Source organism: Carex rostrata, chromosome 26, assembly GCF_964058835.1.
Source record: "Carex rostrata chromosome 26, lpCarRost1.2, whole genome shotgun sequence".
NCBI lineage: Eukaryota > Viridiplantae > Streptophyta > Magnoliopsida > Poales > Cyperaceae > Carex > Carex rostrata.
In genome coordinates this window covers 1,755,561-1,777,375 of record NC_135943.1, presented here as the reverse complement: position 1 = coordinate 1,777,375, position 21,815 = coordinate 1,755,561, and the positions used below count along the sequence as shown (strand labels likewise).

The window sequence follows — 21,815 nt, the reverse complement described above, 5'->3', positions numbered from 1 at the left end:
TGTTTAAAAATTTCACATGTAGACGCATCACACGTAAGGTAGGCGGGTTTCAACGGTTCGGATTCGTCATTTGAAATCGATTTGATGGATTTTAGAGTCAAGCTCACCAAACACTTTGGTGAGCTTAAGAGCACCCTAGTTCTACTCATTTCGTTTTCTTTCTGTTTTCTTTTTATTCGCCTAACCTATTGCAGATCCAGCACGAGACTTGAAGAGATGAACGAAACGACGAAACCTTTTCCATCATTACGTCCGTTTTGCAGAACCTTTACTTATCAATGGGTAATTTCGGAAGGAATGGGGATTTAACATTTAAACTTATATTTCACCAAATTGGGCAATTCAAATCAACGAGGGTAATAGGTAAAACTTATTTGTATTATCCGACGAGAGCATCAGTAAGGATATTGACGTTGTTAACCATGCATTATCTCGCTCTCTCTCTGTTTTTTTTTACTCGCTATAATCACTGCATATCTAAAATGATATCTGTAAGTGGTTCAAAACCACGAAGCCTTTGGCATTTGATCAGCACTAATAACATGTTGCAAACAATTGCAACATGAACATCTCTATGCTGTTACCTGTCTCATGTCTCAACCTAATTCTAGTTTTTCTCATGATTCTCAAAGTATCATATTTTTTTGGGTAAATTTTTCGAGAGTGACCAATTTGGAACAAATGAAAAATTGAGTGACTAATTCATGAAAAAATACAAAGTTTAATGACCTCTGGTGAAATTTACCCTATTTTTTTAGTTTTTCTCTTGCAACTGTCACAATATTTACCCCTGTCAACAATCACAATATTTTCTGGACTAACAACAGAGCAAAAATAAAACTAAACTTGGAAAGTGCAGAGAATAGTATACTAAGTAAATTATGCAATAGAAAATGACACAGAAAATTTCATTGGTACAGATTCGTGAGGGATAAGGATACAGGTAAGCCGAAGGGGTATGGATTTTGTGAGTACTTCGGCGAAGACGCAGCACTGAGTGCGGAAAGAAATCTGAAAGGGTATTTAATTGGAGGCCGTGAATTGTGCGTGCATCTTGCTCAACATGGAAACAAACTGGCACAAAAAACTGGTACAAATCCAAATAAACCAAGAGGCATACTTTTTTTTCTATTTAGAATTAAAAACTTCTATGTCTAATCTATTGATCGCACCTCCAATTTTAGCCGATCCAGCAGTGAGGCAACCACTCAGCGAATCGTCTGCTTTACCTACAATGTCAACCATGACGGGTGCTCTTGGAGGGACAGAAAGCAGGCTAGCAAACCAACAGGGACCCGACCCGTTAACAAACTACCTTCAAAAGATGTCTAAATCCCAGCTTCTTGAGATTATAACAGAGATTAAGGTTAGAACAAAAAAAAATTAGGTTATCCATACCTGTGAATACTGTTTATTTTTTAACAGCAAGATATGTAGAAATAGGTTCTGATTCAGGTTTCTTTTTCCTTTTTTTTTTTTGCTAAATAGTTAATGGCTGCACATAATGACCCTCTGGTGAGACAATATCTTCACCAGAACCCAGTACTTCTCAAAGCTCAAAATCAGGTCCACACATCTTTTTTTGTTCGGTTAGCAACCCATCCAAGATATTGTTGGCTTGGAACCATGTACAATATCAATACTAATCCTGATTACTCTCAATTATATTATTTAAAGTTGGTGGCAATGGTTCGTAACATTTGAGTGGGGTTAGTATTCAAGAGGACCCATTGTATATATTATCAATACTAGGACCAATATAATATTTCTTTCCTTTATATGAGCAGGCAGAGGTTATGCTCGGGTTCGCGACACCTACAATGGTATGCCCAACTTCTATTTATATAATTAAAGAAAGAGTGAGGCTATGATACTATCCATAGCGCATATTGGTTCGCGCTATGGACTCAAATCTTCGGTTTGAAAGTCGTAACGGCCTATCCAAACCGTTCAACAAGGTCTCCATATGAATATGCACTTGTAAACTACATTTTACTTTTTTTTATAATTTTTTACTATTTTTTAGATGGGTAGAAAATCACGATCTAAAATTATGGACCATCCAAAAATAGTGATTTTCTATCCATCTAAAAAAAATAGTAAAAAAAATTCTAAAAAATCTAAAATTTAATTTACAAGTACATATTCAGATGAAGACCATGTTGAATAGTTCGGATCAACCGTTAGAATTTCGAAAACATCTCTATACAAGTACAGACCAATTCGCACTATGCATAGCACCATAGCCTCACTCTTAAATAGATTTGAATATTATAAGCAATGCAATAATGCAAACATCTCTTTATTAAATTTTGTTGGTTTTCAGATGCAGATGGCAAGCAGTACCCAACAGTATCCATCTCAACTTGGACAAACTGAAATGCCTCAATTTAGCTATAGTAGACGTGTTGGTGCCGCAACTCTAGTTGATCATCTGCCTGGAGTCAAATCACTATCAGAACTCCACCCTGCAAAGATCAGAAAAATTAGCAACTCCAGACTGCATTGATTTTTTTCCTTCGTAGTATTTACTGCTTTGCTTGATGTAATAATCGAAGCTTTTTTTTATTTAAATTAGTAGACGATGTAGTAACTAAATCTTAAAATATGTTATAATTCATGATTTTCCAGCAATAATTTGCTTCTCTATGCTTTATTCTGAGCTTTTGATGCTCTCTGCCTCTCTGGAAGCTCCTGTTTGAAGCCCTCTACTCAAGGAAAATACAAGTGCCTAGACAAAATAAATAAACAAATAGATAAATACGTATTTATAAAAGAATACAAGGTGGATTTACTATTTCCAAGTATTGTGCTTTTGTGATTTCAAATTAATTTGACAATTGGATTCAAACAAATAAACTTACCTGAGAAACAAATTTGCCATTGGAATGATGAAGTACGGTACCTGGATGTGCTTTGTCGTACTGTAACTCGTACCTTCAATTTTGGCAGTTGAGAGTGCAACGTCCTGGATCAGACGAAGTTCAGAGAAGAGGAAATTTCACAAATAATCGCACAATTTGGATCAATTGCGAAGAAATTAATCACAGAACCATAAAAAACAGTAAGAACGATCAATAGAAAACGATTGGTAGAAACTAATAAATTCTTATTCAATTCCTTATTCATTCCCTTTTGAACTGTTACAACTTACAAACACTGCCTTTATATAGGCGAAGTTGTTTACAAAAGAATTAAACAGCGGGTAGCGGGTCCCCTTGTCAGTACCAACGGATTCAATTAATTCCCTGCCCGGGTCTCGCTTTCTTCCTGACCGAACTACCCGAATTCCCTTTCTTTCCCAACGCGAGTCTGACTTGAGTCAAAATAAGAATTGGAGCTAGCGGGTCACTCCTGACCCGGGACATGACAGAGAGGAGATCTTTAGATCGGGTGATTGTTGCCAATTGATCTGGACGAAGAAGTATCCATGATTGACTATGCAAAGGTGAAAGCACTGAAAGGTAGCAAACTAGGGTTCCGATTGCCTCACTTTGATCGTACCGAAATCCCACGATGCCGATTAACCGTGCGCATGTACCATGCTTTAATTGCTTTGGTAATCAATATTGTTGAACTAGAAGAAAAATTTATCGACGGAGATTGGCAAATTAGTTCAAAGACATGGGAGAGAGAGAGAGAAATGATCAAAAGGAAGAAATATGTGAAAATTATTAATTTTTTTATCGGAACTGGTCTATTCCCGAGATTTTTATTTTTACCCAACAAAATAAATAATTTTATTATAAATAATCACGTTTTTCGAAAATTTTTATTTCTACCCAAACCGCATATATTATGTGTAATTTTTTTTTTTTGGATATACGTGGGCTGAATTTTTTTTTTTTGGATTTAAAAATTCGGACAGCATAGAATATTTGCGGTCCGAATTTTTTTTTTTTTGCTTTTTTCAAATGGCCGAGACAATTTTTGTGTAATGATATCTCACGATCTGTTTAGAAATTTTGTATGAAACTTTACAGTCTTGTTCTACGATGTCAAGACTACATGTCGGTCAATTTTTATGAATTTTGAAGATGTTTTTCTATGTTAACCAGAGATGCAAAGTTGAACTCAGAATAACTTCTTCAGCAGTTCGGGCAATTTTTGAGTGATGATATCTCACGATCTATTTGGAGATTTTCTATGAAACTTCACAGTCTTGTTCTACGATATCAAGACTACATGTCAGTCAATTTTCATAAATTTTGATTATGTTTTCCTATGTTAACCAGAGATGCAAAATTGGACTCAGAAGGACTTCTTCAGCAGTTCGGGCAATTTTTGAGTGATCATATCTCATGATCTGTTTGGAGATTTTGTATGAAACTTCACAGTCTTATTCTACGATGTCAAGACTACATGTCATTCAATTTTCATGAATTTTGAAGATGTTTTCCTATGTTAACCAGAGATGCAAATTTGGACTCATAAGCACTCCTTCAGCAGTTCGGGCAATTTTTGAGTGATGATATCTCACGATCTATTTAGATATTTTGTACGAAACTTCACAGTCTTGTATTACGATGTCAAGACTAGATGTTGGTCAATTTTCATTAATTTTGAAGATGTTTTTCCATGTTAACCAAAGATGCAAAGTTGGACTCAGAAGCACTCCTTCAGCAGTTCGGGCAATTTTTGAGTCTTGACATCGTAGAACAAGACTGTGAAGTTTCATACAAAATCTCCAAACAGATCATGAGATATCATCACTCAAAAATTGCCCGAACTGCTGAAGGAGTGCTTCTGAGTCCAACTTTGCATCTCTGGTTAACATAGGAAAACATCTTCAAGATTCATGAACATTGACCGACATGTATTGTTGACATCGTAGAACAAGACTGTGAAGTTTCATACAAAATCTTCAAACAGATCGTGAGATATCATCACTCAAAAATTGCCCGAACTGCTAAAGGAGTGCTTCTAAGTCCAATTTTGCATCTCTGGTTAACATAGAAAAACATCTTAAAAATTCATGAAAATTGACCGACATGTAGTCTTAACATCGTAGAACAAGACTGTGAAGTTTCATACAAAATCTCTAAACAGATCGTGAGATATCATCACTCAAAAATTTTCCGAACTACTAAAGGAGTATTTCTGAATCCAACTTTGCATCTCTGGTTAACATAGTAAAACATATTTAAAATTCATGAAAATTGACTGACAGTAGTTTCGATATCATAGAATAAGACTGTGAAGTTTCATACAAAATCTCTAAACAGATCGTGAGATATCATTACTCAAAAATTATCTCGGCCATTTGAAAAAAGCAAAAAAAACAAAATTCGGGCCGCATATATTCTATATGGTCCGAATTTTTAATTCGAGCCGCACAGAATACATGCGGTTTAGATAGAAATAAAAAATTTCGAAAAACGTGGTTATTTATAATAAAATGATTTATTTTTTAGGTAAAAATAAAAATCTCGGGGTCTATTCCCAAGTGCTGGAACAGCACAGTCACTGAAATGTGGGTCCCATATTGTTATAATCTAGGATTCCAAGCTCTGTCCAGGAGATGTCGGATAAAATTTGTACAGGTCATATTTTGAAATATGATCCCAGAAAAACTTTTGACATTTAATTCGGCCCGTCGAGCTGCTTTAACACGAATATTAAAAGGGCACTGTGCGTTCCACCACGTGATCACGGACTGGATTGAATTTTTGATAAGATGGTCTGGACCAAAACTAAAAAAATATGTTACTTCAATTAGAATACGGACTCCACACTGCAGGTAATTAATGACATTTCGGATGTGTTCTTAGGTCTTAATTTTCATGAAAATGAACTAAATTCGAAATTAATTGAGATTCAGTTTCCATGGCCCGTTCGAATGTTTATATATATATATATAGAGTACGGCTAACGCGCTTCCTCTAGCATATGGGCCGAAATGCTTCCGGTGGAAATTTGAAATTTCAAAATCCAAAAAGTCGATCTGAACCGTTCATCTCCTTCTCCATATTAATATCTGCTTGGAGACCAAATTTTACATTTTTCTGAAATTTTTTACTATTTATTAAGCCACTTTGAAAATCGCTGATTCAACGGTGGCTTAACTAAACAGTAAAACCATTGGATCAGCGATTTTCAAAGTGGCTTAATAAATAGTAAAAAATTTCAGAAAAATGTAAAATTTGGTCTCCAAGCAGATATTAATATGGAGAAGGAGATGAACGGTTCAGATCGACTTTTTGGATTTTGAAATTTCAAATTTTCACCGGAAGCATTTCGGCCCATATGCTAGAGGAAGCGCGTTAGCCGTACTCTATATATATATAGAGAGAGAGTACGGCTAACGCGCTTCCTCTAGCATATGGGCCGAAATGCTTCCGGTGAAAATTTGAAATTTCAAAATCCAAAAAGTCGATCTGAACCGTTCATCTTCTTCTCCATATTAATATCTGCATGGAGATACATTTTTCTGAAATTTTTTACTATTTATTAAGCTACTTTGAAAATTGCTGATCCAACGGTGGCTTACCAAACAGTAAAAATCAGAAGCTACCGTTGGATACTTGGATCAGTGATTTTCAAAGTGGCTTAATAAATAGTAAAAAATTTCAGAAAAATGTAAAATTTGGTCTCCAAGCAGATATTAATATGGAGAAGAAGATGAACGGTTCAGATCGACTTTTTGGATTTTGAAATTTCAAATTTCCACCGGAAGTATTTCGGCCCATATGCTAGAGGAAGCGCGTTAGCCGTACTCTATATATATATATATATATATATAGGATTTGGCTAATATGCTATGGGTAGCTAAGAGGCCTCCCGTGCTACGGCTCAATATTCGACTTTTCAAAATCTTAACGGTCGATCCGAACTGTTCATCTTGTTCTCCATATTAATATGTGTTTGGAGACCAAATTTTACATTTTTTGGAAATTTTTTACTATTTTTTTAGATTTATTGAATATCGCTGTTTTTTATGGTCCAGATTTGTCTGAAAAACAGTGATTTTCAATAAATCTAAAAAAATAGTAAAAAATTTCCAAAAAATGTAAAATTTGGTCTCCAAGCACATATTAATATGGAGAACAAGATGAACGGTTCGGATCGACCGTTAGAATTTTGAAAAGTCGAATATTGAGCCGTAGCACGGGAGGCCTCTTAGCTACCCATAGCACCGTAGCCAAGTCCATCTTAACGGTCGATCCGAACCGTTCATCTTGTTCTCCATATTAATATGTGTTTGGAGACCAAATTTTAAATTTTTTGGAAATTTTTTACTATTTTTTTAGATTTATTGAATATCGCTGTTTTTTATGGTCCAGATTTGTCTGAAAAACAGCGATTTTCAATAAATCTAAAAAAATAGTAAAAAATTTCCAAAAAATGTAAAATTTGGTCTTCAAGCACATATTAATATGGAGAACAAGATGAATGGTTCGGATCGACTGTTAGAATTTTGAAAAGTCGAATATTGAGCCGTAGCACGGGAGGCCTCTTAGCTACCCATAGCACCGTAGCCAAGTCCTATAGCATAGGATTTGGCTAATATGTATGAAATGGTATTAAAAAGGTTTTCCAATTTTCTTTCTTTTACTGGTGTAAATTGATGAGAAAAAAAATATCAAGTTGATTATAACTCATTTATATTGTGTATTATGTTTACAAAAATTAAGTAGACTTGTTTAATATGTTGTGAATGTTATTTAGCGATATTTTAACATAATTTAATGAGTTAAGTTACAAGACTTGATATGATTAGATTTTATCTCACACAGGGGGTAACTAAGAAATTGAAATAGAGAGGGCTGAATAAATAAGCGTCGTATAATTTTGTTTTATTATTATTAGGAGGGCTAATAATAATTTTTGTAAAATTTAAAATTTTGAAAGTGAAAAATGCAAAATTTTCAAATGATTGGGGCGGGGGCTTAGTCCCCTTTTCTTACTATGTAGTTACGCCCATGATCGTATTCCAAATCAACCATAACTTTGAAATTTTACAATATTATAACATGTTATATTGGATATTATATTCATGGGCGGCTCTACATTCATCCATACGAGTACTAAGTTACTCTTTGATTTTAAAATTTTAGTTATGTATATTGAAATTTCATTAAATTTTACTTTTGTATAACTTTTTATATAGTCTAACTCTCTCTCATAAAATATCACATGTCTACTTGTGGCCTAGTGGTTAGAGAGCTTACTTTGTGGTTGTAAAGAGTTTGGGTTTAATTCCCACTAACAACATGTTGTTTATTTTAAATTTTAGCACACTCTATTATGAATTTTTAGTTCTGCCTTTGATTATATTTACAAAAGTCTAATAGACATGTTTAGTATGTTTGTTAGGTTTAGTCATCCATTATATTTACGTAAGTGCCCTATTTATATAATACATATTATTTTTTAAAATATTTTAAGCAATAAAATAACGTAAAAATCTCTTTGTTAAATTTTGTTGGTTTCCATATGCAGATGACAAGCAGCACTGATCAGTATCCAGCTCATCTTGGACAAAGTGAACTGTATCAACAGGCAATGACAGTTGTCTGAGTTCATCGGTTCGGTTCGGTTGAAACCGAACCGAACTAAGCAAACCAAAGTTATAATTCGGTTTTAAAAAAAAAACCAAACCGAACTGAACTGAACCAAAGTTTTATTTCAGTTTTTTAAGAAATATATTTATTTTTTTATTTAAAGCAATTGATTTATAATAAACCGAAGTATATTAAGAAATAAACCGGGATATTAAGAAATAAACCGGGATATTAAGAAATACATTGGGATATTAAGAAATAAATTGAAATATTTAAAGTAATTAATTAAGAAATAAACTGGGATGGTCCGGATCAAATTCATAATATATAAAAGTTCAGTCGGTTTGGTTATTTTGGTTCTGAAAATTTCAAACCGAACCGAAGTTATAATTTGATTTTTAAAAAAAAAACCGAACCGAATTGTTAAACCAAAAAAACCGAACCGTTTGATCCAAATTACTTTAGTTCGGTTCAAAACCAATTAAACTAGACCCAATGAACAACCCTAGTTGTCTTGATACAACCTAGACTCCCAATTTAGCTATAGTAACTCGGGAGGCCCTTCCAAGAGACATCCCAATTTAGCTATAGTAGCTAGGTGTGTTGGTGCTGCGCGCAACTCCATTTGACCTTCTGATTGAAGTCAAATCATAGTCAAATATGTAGCCTATAAATATCAGAAAAATAGCTTGATTCTAGTAGTAGTTGAAGGTTTTTATTAATTAGCAACTTAATTTAGACTGCATTGATTTTCTTTTTCTTAGTATTTTCTACTTTGGTTCATGTAGTAATCGAAGTTTTTTTTCTTTATTTAAAGTAGTAGACGATATGTAGTAATTAAAGCTTAAACTATACTCTAATTCATGTTTCTCCAGCAATAATTTGCTTCTGTATGTTTGATTATGAGTTTGTGATGCTCTCTATGGAATGGAAGGAACTATTGTAAATTTAAATTTGCCTTAGTATATAATTCAAATTAGGCTATCAAGCTCTTGTTTCAAGCCCACTACACAAGGGAAAAACAAGTGCCTAGAGTCTAGACAAAATAAATAAACGATTAAATACATATTTATAAAAAAAGTAAAAGGTGGCTGTAAATCCAATATTATTTCCAAGTACTAGTCAGATTGGAAAAATAAGTTCTGTAAATCCAATATTTATATATGAACTATTTTTACTTCTTTAGAAATTGAATCAACTAAAAGTAATTTTCTTTTTTTTTTCTTTAAAAAAAAAGTGAACTAAAAGTAATTATCAAAATAATGCAAGTAATTGAGTTTGAAGTCATAATTAGAGCGGGTTTGAGTAAAAGTTCCATAATAGTGTGCAAGAAGAATGGTTTTCTTTCTTTGTATGACGAAGAAAAATTACCAGGCGTCCATCAATTATACATAATCTTTTTCTTTTCTTTTTTACTTGAATTATACATAATCTTGACGTGGAAGAATTGAATAAGCTTTGGATAGAAACCAGGATCTAAAGACAGACATAGGGCAGACAACAAGCCGGTTTGGTTCGAGCTAGACCAAGCTCATAGCTCTCGTTCATTTTAGTATCAAGCCAACATTCGGATCCGAGCATAAAAGTGGCTCGTAGCTCGCTTATTTTGACAACAAGGGAGCCAAGCCAGCTCGTGAAAGCTCGTGGACCGAAAGCCTAAATGCATTAGAGAATGTATTATAAAGTCTACTACCATAAATTAAGTTTGTAACTAAATTCATATATACTAAAATACTAAATCTTCAAATTCTTACAAATATAGTTCACAAAATAAATTCATGCATTCTAAATTCACACAAGTTCATATCAATTCACAAATTCATACTTGGACTGAGCTGGCTCGCTAGCTCACAAGCGAGCTAGACTCCAGCTCAAACTTACTAATTTTGGATCAAGCTAGTGATGAGCTGTCGTATTAATAACTCGGTCCACTGACAAACAAGTTGTTAATGTAAGTCATCATCGATCCACGAGCTACCAGGTTTTTGGCCACTTGCTGAGTAGGCTTATAATCCTTATTTTCGGAAGCAAATGTCGAAAAAATCTTCGCAATCATTTTCTACAGGGTCAAGTGTGGAAAAAAAAGATCTTTCAAGTAAATCCAAAATTCCAGTGGCACATCCAAGTCAACTGTTGATTTCCAAGTCCGTGCATCCAAAGTCCAAACCTTTGACCAAGTGCATTCGGAAAATTATTCGCAATCATTTTCAATTGGATCAAAGTATGGAAAAATATCATTCGCAATTATTTTCAACTGGATCAAATCAACTATTATCAACTATTTCGTAACTCAATACTTGTTAAATGCGATATACACTTTCCAAACACTCCACTATATACATTTTCAACTGGATCAACTGGATCAACTGGATCAAACAACTTATATATGCCTAACTCAATGCTTGTCAAATGCGTCTCTATACTTTAAAAACACTCCACCAAATTAAATTGTGATAGAAATTCACAATTAACAAAAAAAAAGGAGCTTCACAGTAATTTGATTGCAGAATAGCCAAAGGATCATGATAAAAACATATTATGTCCTCACTATTCTACTCCTCATAAGCTCTGGCATTCTTCTACCGGCGAAAGCGGGCGACAATGAAACTGATCGGTACGCACTTCTCTCCTTCAAGTCCTCTATATATACTGATCCAACTGGAGCACTATCCTCATGGAATCACTCTCTCCACCACTGTCAATGGAAAGGGGTCGTCTGCAGCAGCCAGCATCCCAAAAGAGTCACTGCTCTCATTCTAGACTCTTTGCAATTGGCCGGATACCTGTCTCCCTCTTTGACCAACTTGACAGTTCTTCAAAGATTGGTTCTCTCAAATAATCAGCTTACCGGAAGCATCCCGGAAGAACTCGGGCGCTTGAGCAGATTGAAGTTTCTCAATCTAACTCAGAATTCATTGAATGGTAATGTTCCATCAACCATTAGTAATTGTTCAAAATTGGAAGTGCTTCATATAAAAAATAACAGAATTCAAGGAACCATCCCTTCTGAACTTGCAAAATGCAGACAGCTATCATATGTTAGTCTAAGAGAAAATTTCCTTGTGGGAGCGATACCTCCTGAATTAGGTTTCCTCAGCAAGCTCACCTTGTTGTCATTTGCTGTTAATAATCTCACAGGATCCATTCCTCCAAGTTTGGGCAACCTTACGAACTTATATGCTCTTAATTTTGAACAAAATAGCTTAACTGGTTTCATTCCAGTTTCACTTGGCCAACTACAATCCCTCGAGTACCTCACACTTGGATTTAATTATTTATTAGGCGAAATACCGCATTCCATATATAACATATCAGCCATGGTCAGCTTGTCACTAAACGGTAACCAGCTTGAAGGAACTCTTCCTTCTGACATGTGTGATTCTTATTCCAACCTTTGGAAGTTGTACTTGTACAGTAATGAACTCAAAGGATCAATACCAGCATCGATATCCAATTGTTCGGCCTTGACTTATGTTGCAATTTGTTGTAACAACTTTAAAGGCATAATCCCTTCTAGCATAGGAACCTTAAAGAATCTTAATTTCCTTGAGATGGGTTCTAATCAACTCGTGGCAAAGAAACCTGGTGACTGGAGCTTCATTGATGCTCTGGTAAATTGCACATCACTTACTGTGTTAGTTCTCAGAGGCAACCGACTACAAGGTATATTACCTAGTTCAATAGGAAACCTCTCTACTACTCTTTTAATTCTTAGACTTGGGGAAAATCCGATTTCAGGAAGTATCCCAGCAGAGATCGGGAGGCTAACTAGCTTAAATACTCTTGATCTTTATCAGATGTCTCTTGGAGGCACGATTCCAATAGAAATTGGTAAACTATGGAACTTGCAATTGTTAGATTTATCTGAAAACATGATGTCTGGTGGAATTCCATCAACCTTAGGTAACCTCACCTTGTTGAACAAGCTCTTTCTCAACAATAATTCATTCGAAGGAAGAATACCAAAGCAATTAAGCAATATGAAAGCCTTAGAGCTCTTGAATCTTTCAAGCAATAGACTCGGAGATGCAATTCCCAAAGAAATCATGGATCTTACTTCTCTCTCTATTGGTATAGATCTCTCGTATAATTATCTAAATGGTACAATACCACCAGAAATTGGTAATTTAATAAACCTAGGAAAACTTATTCTCTCAAATAATAGATTATCTGGTGAAGTTCCTAGCACCATTGAGGGGTGCCAGATATTAGAAAGTCTATATCTCGATGGAAACATGTTGCAAGGTACCATCCCTTCCTCCATGAGCAATTTGAAAGGTTTGCAAGAGCTTGATCTTTCAAACAACTCTTTCTCTGGTCAAATACCGGAATTCCTCGGTAAGATGAATCTTTCATATTTAAATATTTCTTTTAACAACTTCGAGGGAGAGGTACCAAAAGAAGGTGTTTTTAACAATGCAAATGAGATCGACATAAGAGGAAATCGTAAACTGTGTGGTGGATTACCTGAAATGCATTTGTCAAAATGCACTCTAAATTCCTCATCACAGAGACACCATTCTCGAAGAACCATAATAATAGTTCTTTCCATAGCGGGTGCATTTCTATCCTCGAGCATAATAGTTTGGTTTCTATTAACTTGCTATCAGAGAAGGAAATCTCAAAATCATCCCAAACCTGTTATGGCCGTTAAATCTCAGTATGAGGATGTTTCATACAATGACATTCTTAGAGCTACCAATAATTTCTCTTTGGAGAATCTAATTGGAAGAGGTGCTTTCGGTACCGTGTACAAAGCTGTTATGATGTTTGATAATGTGACAACTGTTGCGGTAAAGGTATTAAATCTCGAGCAGCACGGTGCGTCTAGAAGCTTCTTGGCTGAATGTGAGGCCTCAAGAACTGTCAGACACAGAAACCTTGTTAAGGTTTTAAGTGTGTGCTTTAGCACAGATCACCAAGGCAATGATTTTAAGGCCTTAATTTTTGAGTTCATGCCTAATGGCAGCTTAGAAGCATGGTTACATCCAAATTCAGCTTCTACAAATCAGCCCTTGAGATATCTCAGCCTCATAGAGAGAATTAACATAGCAATTGATATCGCCACGGCATTGGGCTATCTCCATGACCACATCGGAGATCCAATCGTGCATCGCGATCTTAAGCCTAGCAATATACTTTTGGATGATGACATGACCTCACATGTGGGTGATTTTGGATTAGCAAAGTTTTTGGTCCGACATGATACCATGGTTTCTCAATCCATGACAAGCACAAGTGGAGTCAAGGGTACTATTGGATATATTCCTCCTGGTACGACCTTATTCCACTAAATTTTTTTTTGTTTTGTTACAATGCTTTCATTCAGTAGCAATATTAGGTAGATATTTTATTTTTCTACAAAACTGACCAATTTCCTGGGAAGAAAATTCTTTACTACATGTATGCTAAACCGTAGGATTACTAATTTTACTGACTATGACATTCCTATCCTTACTGTTGTTAGATTATATAATGGCAAATTATAGAGAAGACGTGATATATACAGATAATTAAGCACAATTTGACCAAACATACTAAAAATGTGGAAGGAAATACATCAATTACAATGGAAGGAAACAACACAAAATGAGATTAAAATGTAGTTTTAAGTACCTGGTAGCAGTGAATAGGTGCTTGTGTACTATAGTACCAAGTAGTTATCAAAAGAAATTTTCTCACAGATGACTTCGTTTGTGCTTAACTTTCATTGCTAGAGTATGGGATGGGAGGTCAGGCATCGGTGCAAGGAGACGTGTATAGCTATGGTGTTCTTCTCCTTGAGATGTTCACCGGAGTAAGCCCCATTGATGAAAGATTCACTGACGGGTCGAGCCTTCACAAGCATGTTGAGATGTGCTTCCCTGATCGAGTCATTGACATAATCGATACCAAAATGTTTTCAATAGAGGAAGGAAGCAACACATATGTGCTTGAAAATGTGAATGATTGCTTGACTTCAGTACTTCAATGTGGGCTCCTGTGCACCAAAGAGTCGCCTAAAGAACGCGTTGCAATCGAAGAAGTTATCAACCTCTTGAATTCAGCTCGCGCAAAGTTGCTGAGATGAAACAGCTTTCTCCAAAGATTGATAGTGAATGACAGAAAATCCAGTGTACTATTTTTAAGTTCAAATTACAAGCGCACTTGCCTTATTCTAGTAATTTATGCTGTTAATAATGTGTTCAATCATTTGTAAGATATATGTTTTGCTTTCTGATGTAGAGTTGTGAAGGCCTTTTGGCTACATAGTCAAGCACGTTGCCATTTCATATCGAGTAATAAACTAATAATTAATCTGTTTTAGATTGAATTCAAGTGTTGTGCAACATGACTAGCTTATATTAGCTAATAAAGCAGTTCCATTTTTAGAAAGTGTTATTGGATTAAATGTACATAGGTGATAGATTACACTTCTTTTTAAGTTAAAAAAAAAAAATTGCAACTGAGAATCATTACATGCCAGTTATGTTATGATCAAGTCGTGCACTGTTGTTTGCAAAAGACTAATTCAAAGCCTTGGCAACGGAGTGCACAATTAATAGCAATCACAGTCAACTAACCTAGTATTATTAACATAAATCTGAACTAATGTAGCTTACATTCTACCAAAACCCCCTACTACCACATAGAGCCCTATTAGCAGCATTTGTCTTATCTCTGGTACATACAAGCATTTTTCACAAGCGATTACTGCAGAATTCGTCTTGCCTTGAGATATGTATACATTAGGAAGAAAGCGGCTGCTGCTCCAACAATTATACCAGCGGTCGTCAGCCAAAATGCCAACTAGATTTAAGGTAAAACTATCATGTTATGAAATGGCCAAAGCAAAACATAATTTAAATTCAACTTATGTAGCATGGACACTTTCAGAAACAAGCTATGTTCATGTCAGACATGTATCAATTCTATGAGCAATATGATGCCAACACTTTTGTTTTAATAGAAATTGAAAAATAAATGTGTGCCTTGTTAGATTCAGTCCATGTTACATAGGTTTTGACAGAAAAAGTGAAGCTAAAGTTAAAAGGGAAACATTGCTTACCACATGCTCCTCAAGGTAGGATTTTAGATTCATCCCAAAAATCCCTGAATATAAATATAAACTATACATAAGATGCATAAAATTAATTCTAATGCTTGGTACATACATGTCAAAAAGCAAAAAAAGTTGTTAATAATAAACTAATAAAAATAAAAAATAGACAAATTAGTACCAGCATGGAAGATGTTTAATAAATTTACCTGCTACAAGTGCTCCAACTGCAACACAAAATGTCCCAACCTGGAGCAGCAATTCAAATTTACTTACCTCTAACCGGCGAGAGCTGTAATTTCAACAAGTGCACAGTCTAAAAAAATGCCTAATCCAGCGATCGGCATGTAACACGTATCTTCACGAAAATAACAAAAGTAGTCACTGATTAATAGTACCTTAAATTCACAGCAATTGAATCCTCCATTTCCCTTGCAGAGTCAAGAAGTCTCTCAGCTTGACTATGGCAAGAATCACATCTGGAGAAAGTAAATTGACAAAACCAATCAAGGGGCAGACCTGGAATAATTCTTAGCGAATAAAAGGTCAATCTGTGCTTCAAAAATGACAGTACCTTTGAAGATAGTTTTCCAAGAGCATTTCAATTTCTTCCTCTTCTTCTGTTTTAAAGGACAACAAACAAAACTTTTGCAAATTAGCTCAGAAGCAGAAGACAAAGCAAAGTATAGCTCCTAAGTATATAATAATTGGCAACTATTTTGCCAAAAATTCATCAAAATGTGCACTTGAAAGTGAAAAAAGGCACTTTCCTCGAGTAATGCAAGAAAGTAATCAACAGACTAATGAACTGAGAACAAATTGATGACTAATCCGGTTCATGAAGCTATTTATTTTCAATGTTAAACAAAAAGAAGTGTAGATTGTCGCAAACATAACTAACACCTTCTGCAACTTGTTTGTCTGAAGGAAGAGAACATTCCATGTGACTGCTCCCTCTTTGAAGGGTACAGTTTCTACCCATTATGCATATTTTGCGGATCTCATGAGGATCTTCTAGAAGGTCAAGCAGCATTTGTTTCAAATCTCCAGCTCGAGAACCCAGCTCAACCTTGCATGACAAATTAATCATCATTATTTACATGAAAACCAAGGAGGGTACAAAAGGTAAAAAAAAAATTCTAAATAAAAAATACAATTCACTATACCAGTTTCTGTTTGCTGACGCGAAGCTCCTCTAGCACATCAGCTGTAAGTCGGTTTGGTAAAACTTCTAGTAATGCAACTACCTGGGAAAAGAAAAAGAAGTGATAGTTATTTTGATTTCAAATTAACAAAATGTTATATCTAGGTTAAAACAGCAAGATTTTAAGTTTCTGAAACACCAAAAAGTAAGTCAACTAGGGGTGAGAATTTTTGTCTCTTAAAGCTCTGAAAAGATAATGTTCATTACTAGTGATATGAGTTCTGTGCCACCACCGGATATAAAATAGAAGGGAATGGTAAACCTAGGCCTATATGTCAACAACTAATTGAAATAAATGTACTCACTATTCCATACTCACACGTGGTTCAACATCCATTAGTCTCTGCTCCAGTCGCTGAATTCTGGAGACCAGTGCGGCTTCAACAACCTACACAGGAAACACATGAATAATTAAATTGCAGAAATTAAACCAGGTGTTGAATATCATCAAACTGAAGGACGTAAATGAAACAAATAACTTAACGATTACCTCAAGTTCAAAAGGCATAGTTGGTACCCCGTTTATGTTCTTAGAGTTTAATCGGGGAAGCAATGACTTCAAAAATGCTCTCCCTCCTTTGCTAGAACAAGAAATCGACCAAATACAGTCAGTTTTTGAAAAAGATAACTCAAAGAAAGTACTTTGATCCGACCTTCTGAATATACTGTTTTCCTTTTTACCTGTTGTAATTGAATATAAAAACTCTCTCCTGCATAGCAATTGCTCGCAACGTGCCAAGATTCATCAATATAGCTTGGTCCCGTATCTAGAAAAGCATTTTATAATTAAGAGTTTTGAATATAAGCACGATAAATTTCATGGAGATGAATTCTACTGAAATAGTGAAAAAAGGAGAAACTCACCAACAAAGATGGCATTGAGTTCATTAGCCACAGCGAGGGATCAACACTCCTTATATCTCTCAGTCGAAGACCTATCATAAATTGAAGCTAGTAACATGAATAAAATCCACAAGTATATGGCAGTTGTATGTATATAAAAAAAATATTGATATTCTCGTTACACACCACTTGATTTCAACAGCTGACGCCTGCTTATGTTCTTAGATGACATTGTTCCATCAGATCTAACTTCTATCACCTAAAAAGCAGTACTTCCAATTCAAGTGAACTTAGTAATTATAATTACAATTAGAAAACTATTCAATCTCAAAAAACATATTTTTTATTTAATACTAAATCAACTTAGTTGATTTAGTATACCTCATAAACAGGCTCTTTGATACCAAGAGAGATGGAATCCATGGACCTGACAGCACGGGCCGGGGCAATCCCCTCTGTTGACAGATCAGATCCTTGCTCCTCAACCTCCCCCAAATCCTCTTCAGCGACAGCTGTACCATCACTGCCTCCATTTCCATCAGATACAGATTTCGCCTTACACCTTGAAATAACAGAAGGAAAGAGAATTCTCTGAAATACTCTAAAGGAAGCTCCTTTTGAAATACTCACCGGAGGCTTCCAGCGAAGATGCTTGGGGTGGCGCGCTGATTGGGATAGGTCGAAAAAGAGGAGGAAAGAGAGAGAAGGGGAAGACGAAGTAGCCATGAGTATTTAGTTGGCGATCTCGAGAGAGAGAAAAAAACGAGAGTAGATTTCGCTAGCTTCCAGGGAAGGAATCTAATCTTAATCTGGATTGTTGTTTCGAAATTTGTTACTATATCTTGCTTTTATTTCTGGTTTGATGTGAGGAGAGAAGTCCATTTCTGAGTGGCGAGGAGAAGCGATAACCACAGCCCACAAGGTAGAAGCTCAGGTGTAGAATTGGATGGTGCCACGGTGGGACCGTTAACAGTTGTGGTTGTTACTTGTTAGTCGACTGTAAATTTCGTGTTGATGCTTCTCTCCATTGGATAATCACTGGAGAGGACTCGGTTACATCAGGAGCGTCAGAATTCTAGTTGACGCTCCAGATTTCTTTCTCCGCAGTGCCCACAATAGTAACAATTTGGGCCGGGGAGAAGAGAACACAAGTTTTGCACAGGGTCATGAGCTAAGAGTTTAAATGGGCTTGGGCTCGTACACAATTAATTCACCATGATACAGATCAATGACTAACTTTTCCCAAAATATTTTCTTCAATTGAAGAACTCATTATTTAGTTATCAAGCATCAATGTTAGAATTATACAATCAAAATTTGGAAACCATACTACTGTGAAAATCAATTATTGATTAGAAAAACAAAATGCCACATACAAAAATGTGAAAAGAATATAAAGAGATGATGATATATGAACATTAAATAACATAAGAGGAAAAATGTTAGCAAGGAAACATAATTCCAACAAAAGCTAAGCTGGATCGATCTTTCTGTTGTTTATGCAAGCTTCATATATCTAAAGAGTAAAAAATAAAAGTTTAACACCTAATTCTAATCGAGGTTGTATTAAAAAAGACTAACAATTGCATTTGCAATTTTAGACTAAGTCAATGTTTTGAGATAAAATAACTTGTGAGCCTCAACAACTTCCAAGTACCACATTGCTTCACGGTCGGGATGTGACGAAAGATCGACAATCTTTTGAACCTGCAATATAGATTATGCATGGATCATCATTACTCGTTAGAAAAATGGAGTATAAAAGATGGACAAAATTAATCCACACAAAGTCCTACAACCTCACCATTAAGGCTGACTCTCAAATGCTTCATGGTAACAAAATGTAACAATTTCTTGGCTCAAAGTATAACCAGTGCCAAATAGTAACAGATAACATATGTTTTACCGGTATGATTTTTTGTTTTTTTTTGTTTTAGTTAGGTGATATATTTGTTTCAAAATTATCTTTTAAATCTATTGATTGGAAGCTGCATTACCACAACATAAGGAAAACCATCACCAGATTCTGGTGGAGTGTAAGGTCCAACAACCATCACATACATCCCTAAAATCAGATGCAAATGAAAAGTTAGTAACTTCTGACAAGAAATATCAAGAAATTTTAAACTCAATTAGAAGGGGCATGGCGTGACCATAAATATGTTGTAGAAAAGAAAAGGTATCTTAATGTACATCGTCAAGTTAACCTGCTGCCAAAATAAAAAACCACCCAATATACCTGCATTGTTGAAATGGAACAGTACCTTTGTTGAAAAAGTTACATGATGAAAGCCCTTGAGATTTTTTTTTTTTTTTTTGCTTTTTGACTCCGGCTGGGTTTCATTTCTAGTCTACCCCAACTTGTTTGGGACTAAATGCTTGGTTGTTGTTGTTTTTTTTTTTTTTTTTTTTTTTTCCCTTTGGGTTTTGCCGTAAAATCATACATCAATTCCCAAGAAATGAATTCTAAATTAGTATTTCCACAGTCAGAAAAATGGCAATTCTCTACATAGAAGAGGACTGAGACTGTTGCCTCTAGGATGACTGGATGAGTAATGGTTGTAAGCCGCTAAGGTGGTAAACGACAGTAATTCAAAGTTTTTTTTTTTTCAAAATAAATTGTTTTCATTACATATATTTTGATAAATTTAATTCCTGTGAAGAATACTTCTCACCAGAAATTAAATAGTTAAATTAGTATCTAGAAAACCATAAACACAAACAAAAATAATAAAGATCAGAAGATGGCAGTAACAGACCTGGCTTCCAATCAGACTGCCTGACCACGGGTCCTGTGAGCTCTACCACATCGGTGCCGTCATCGAGGAGGAATCGGCCTTTCTCTGATCCAGAAATGAGAACTCCCTGCCTATTACAACTAGTAAATGTTAGCGGTAGGTAAAGTTGGAAAAGAGGACTGAGAAGTGAGAACTGAGAAGGGAGGGATTGTGATTTGTGACCTGGAGCCAGGCGCGCTGGAAGCGGATGCCGAAGAGAGAGAGGGTGTGGACCTCCTGCTTGGCGGCTCTTAGATGGGAGCTGAAGAGCTTCAGCGCAGCCAGTTCGTAATCCATCGTTGTCTTCGCCATTCTTTATTTCTCCTTTTGGGATTGGGCAGGGAGGCAATGGAATTCAATGTTATCAGAACCGGACCGGATATTGATCCGGTAAACCTTCTGGTTAACGGTTTACTGGTCGGACCGTCGGATCAACCGGTTTGATTGCTGGTTTATTTAAATTCTTACATGTATATGAATATATAGTGATTATTATAAAATATAGTATTTTTACATAGTATCTGTGAAAACTCGCACATATATAGTCAATTATGTAATATAAGATCAAATTTTCTTTTAATTAAACATCTAAATAAAATAATAATGTTGATTTATTAAAAATAACTGAAAGGTTTACTGTATCGGAAAGAATATAACAACTCAAAATTTTAATTTTGATAACTTTCAAGAGGTGTTTACTTATTTAATAAGAAAAATAAATTATATTCTTAAATCTTAATGAAAAATAGATGACTTTGACAAAAGTTACGAGAAATAGGATGAATGATAAAATAAAAACAATTTTATTTTTTGAAAATATAAACATAAGGTATAGTTTTTATATTATACATAATTGATTCGTTCTTAAATTTCCAAAAAAATTGAGGCCTTCTAAGTAAATATTATAAATATGAGTAAACAACAGCAACCCTTTTGTGGTTTCCAAAGAAATGAATAAATTTATAGTTAAACTGCAAAAAAAAAAAAAAAAAAAAAAATTATAGTTACAGTTGCTACACAAAAGTTCTTAGCTAGATTGGCTAAAAGTGCTATGCATGGGGAGAAGAGAATCTTAAAAAATAAGAAAATATTACTTCGAAAGAAGAGAAACCGGCAAAAGTACAAAGTTCCTAAACCCGGATGGTTTAGCTATGGTTTTTTTCCTGAGAAACGGTCATTTGAACCGGATTTGACCGGTTTAATTGCATAAACGGTCTTTTTAGTGAATCAAACCGAATTGGTAACCGGGTCCGGTTTTTTTCGGTTGAACCATCCGGTCCGGTCCGGTTTTAATAACACTGATGGAATTAATTAATATCACCTAAAGTCTCGTTGCTTAGGGCTGTTCGGTGGATTCTGATCGGACGGTCAGCTTTAAATTCAAGGTAATGCAGAGGATCCGGACTCGGGCGGCAAGGAGGAGACTCGAGAGCGCGGCAGGTTGCTGA

The 21,815-nt window shown here is 35.2% G+C and overlaps 3 protein-coding genes and 1 long non-coding RNA gene across 9 annotated transcripts; 2 read left to right on the top strand and 2 right to left on the bottom strand.

The window, feature by feature from the left end:
* The first annotated feature begins 452 nt into the window (after positions 1-452).
* LOC144544488 (uncharacterized) lies at positions 453-1,823 on the top strand. The gene is made up of 3 exons (XR_013508238.1): positions 453-648; positions 759-1,566; positions 1,788-1,823. It is a non-coding gene; the product is annotated as an uncharacterized LOC144544488 (long non-coding RNA).
* Positions 1,824-10,952: 9,129 nt separating this feature from the next.
* LOC144544616 (uncharacterized) lies at positions 10,953-15,052 on the top strand. The gene is made up of 2 exons (XM_078293156.1): positions 10,953-13,778; positions 14,222-15,052. Exons 1-2 carry the CDS (start codon positions 11,027-11,029, stop codon positions 14,572-14,574), a joined length of 3,105 nt encoding a protein of 1,034 aa, XP_078149282.1. The 5' UTR covers positions 10,953-11,026; the 3' UTR covers positions 14,575-15,052.
* On the bottom strand, positions 14,944-18,515 carry MGT10 (magnesium (Mg) transporter 10). Of its 6 annotated transcripts, none has more exons than XM_078293160.1 (13): positions 17,972-18,509; positions 17,777-17,849; positions 17,612-17,682; positions 17,429-17,514; positions 17,238-17,328; positions 17,067-17,135; positions 16,710-16,790; positions 16,441-16,612; positions 16,118-16,160; positions 15,942-16,022; positions 15,753-15,835; positions 15,553-15,596; positions 14,944-15,293 (listed from the first exon to the last, which is right to left on the bottom strand). In XM_078293160.1, the coding sequence occupies exons 1-13, from the start codon at positions 18,314-18,316 to the stop codon at positions 15,195-15,197; spliced, it is 1,338 nt and encodes a 445-aa protein (XP_078149286.1). In that variant the 5' UTR covers positions 18,317-18,509; the 3' UTR covers positions 14,944-15,194. The 6 variants fall into 6 exon arrangements, with proteins under 6 accessions (XP_078149286.1, XP_078149287.1, XP_078149288.1 ...); XM_078293161.1 differs by having other exon boundaries at positions 16,118-16,163; positions 16,447-16,612; positions 17,972-18,505; XM_078293162.1 differs by lacking the exon at positions 15,753-15,835 and having other exon boundaries at positions 17,972-18,515.
* A 562-nt stretch (positions 18,516-19,077) lies between these two features.
* LOC144544620 (recQ-mediated instability-like protein) lies at positions 19,078-20,716 on the bottom strand. Its single transcript, XM_078293164.1, has 4 exons — positions 20,551-20,716; positions 20,350-20,455; positions 19,588-19,655; positions 19,078-19,297 (listed from the first exon to the last, which is right to left on the bottom strand). Exons 1-4 carry the CDS (start codon positions 20,677-20,679, stop codon positions 19,193-19,195), a joined length of 408 nt encoding a protein of 135 aa, XP_078149290.1. The 5' UTR covers positions 20,680-20,716; the 3' UTR covers positions 19,078-19,192.
* Between the last annotated feature and the right edge of the window lie 1,099 nt (positions 20,717-21,815).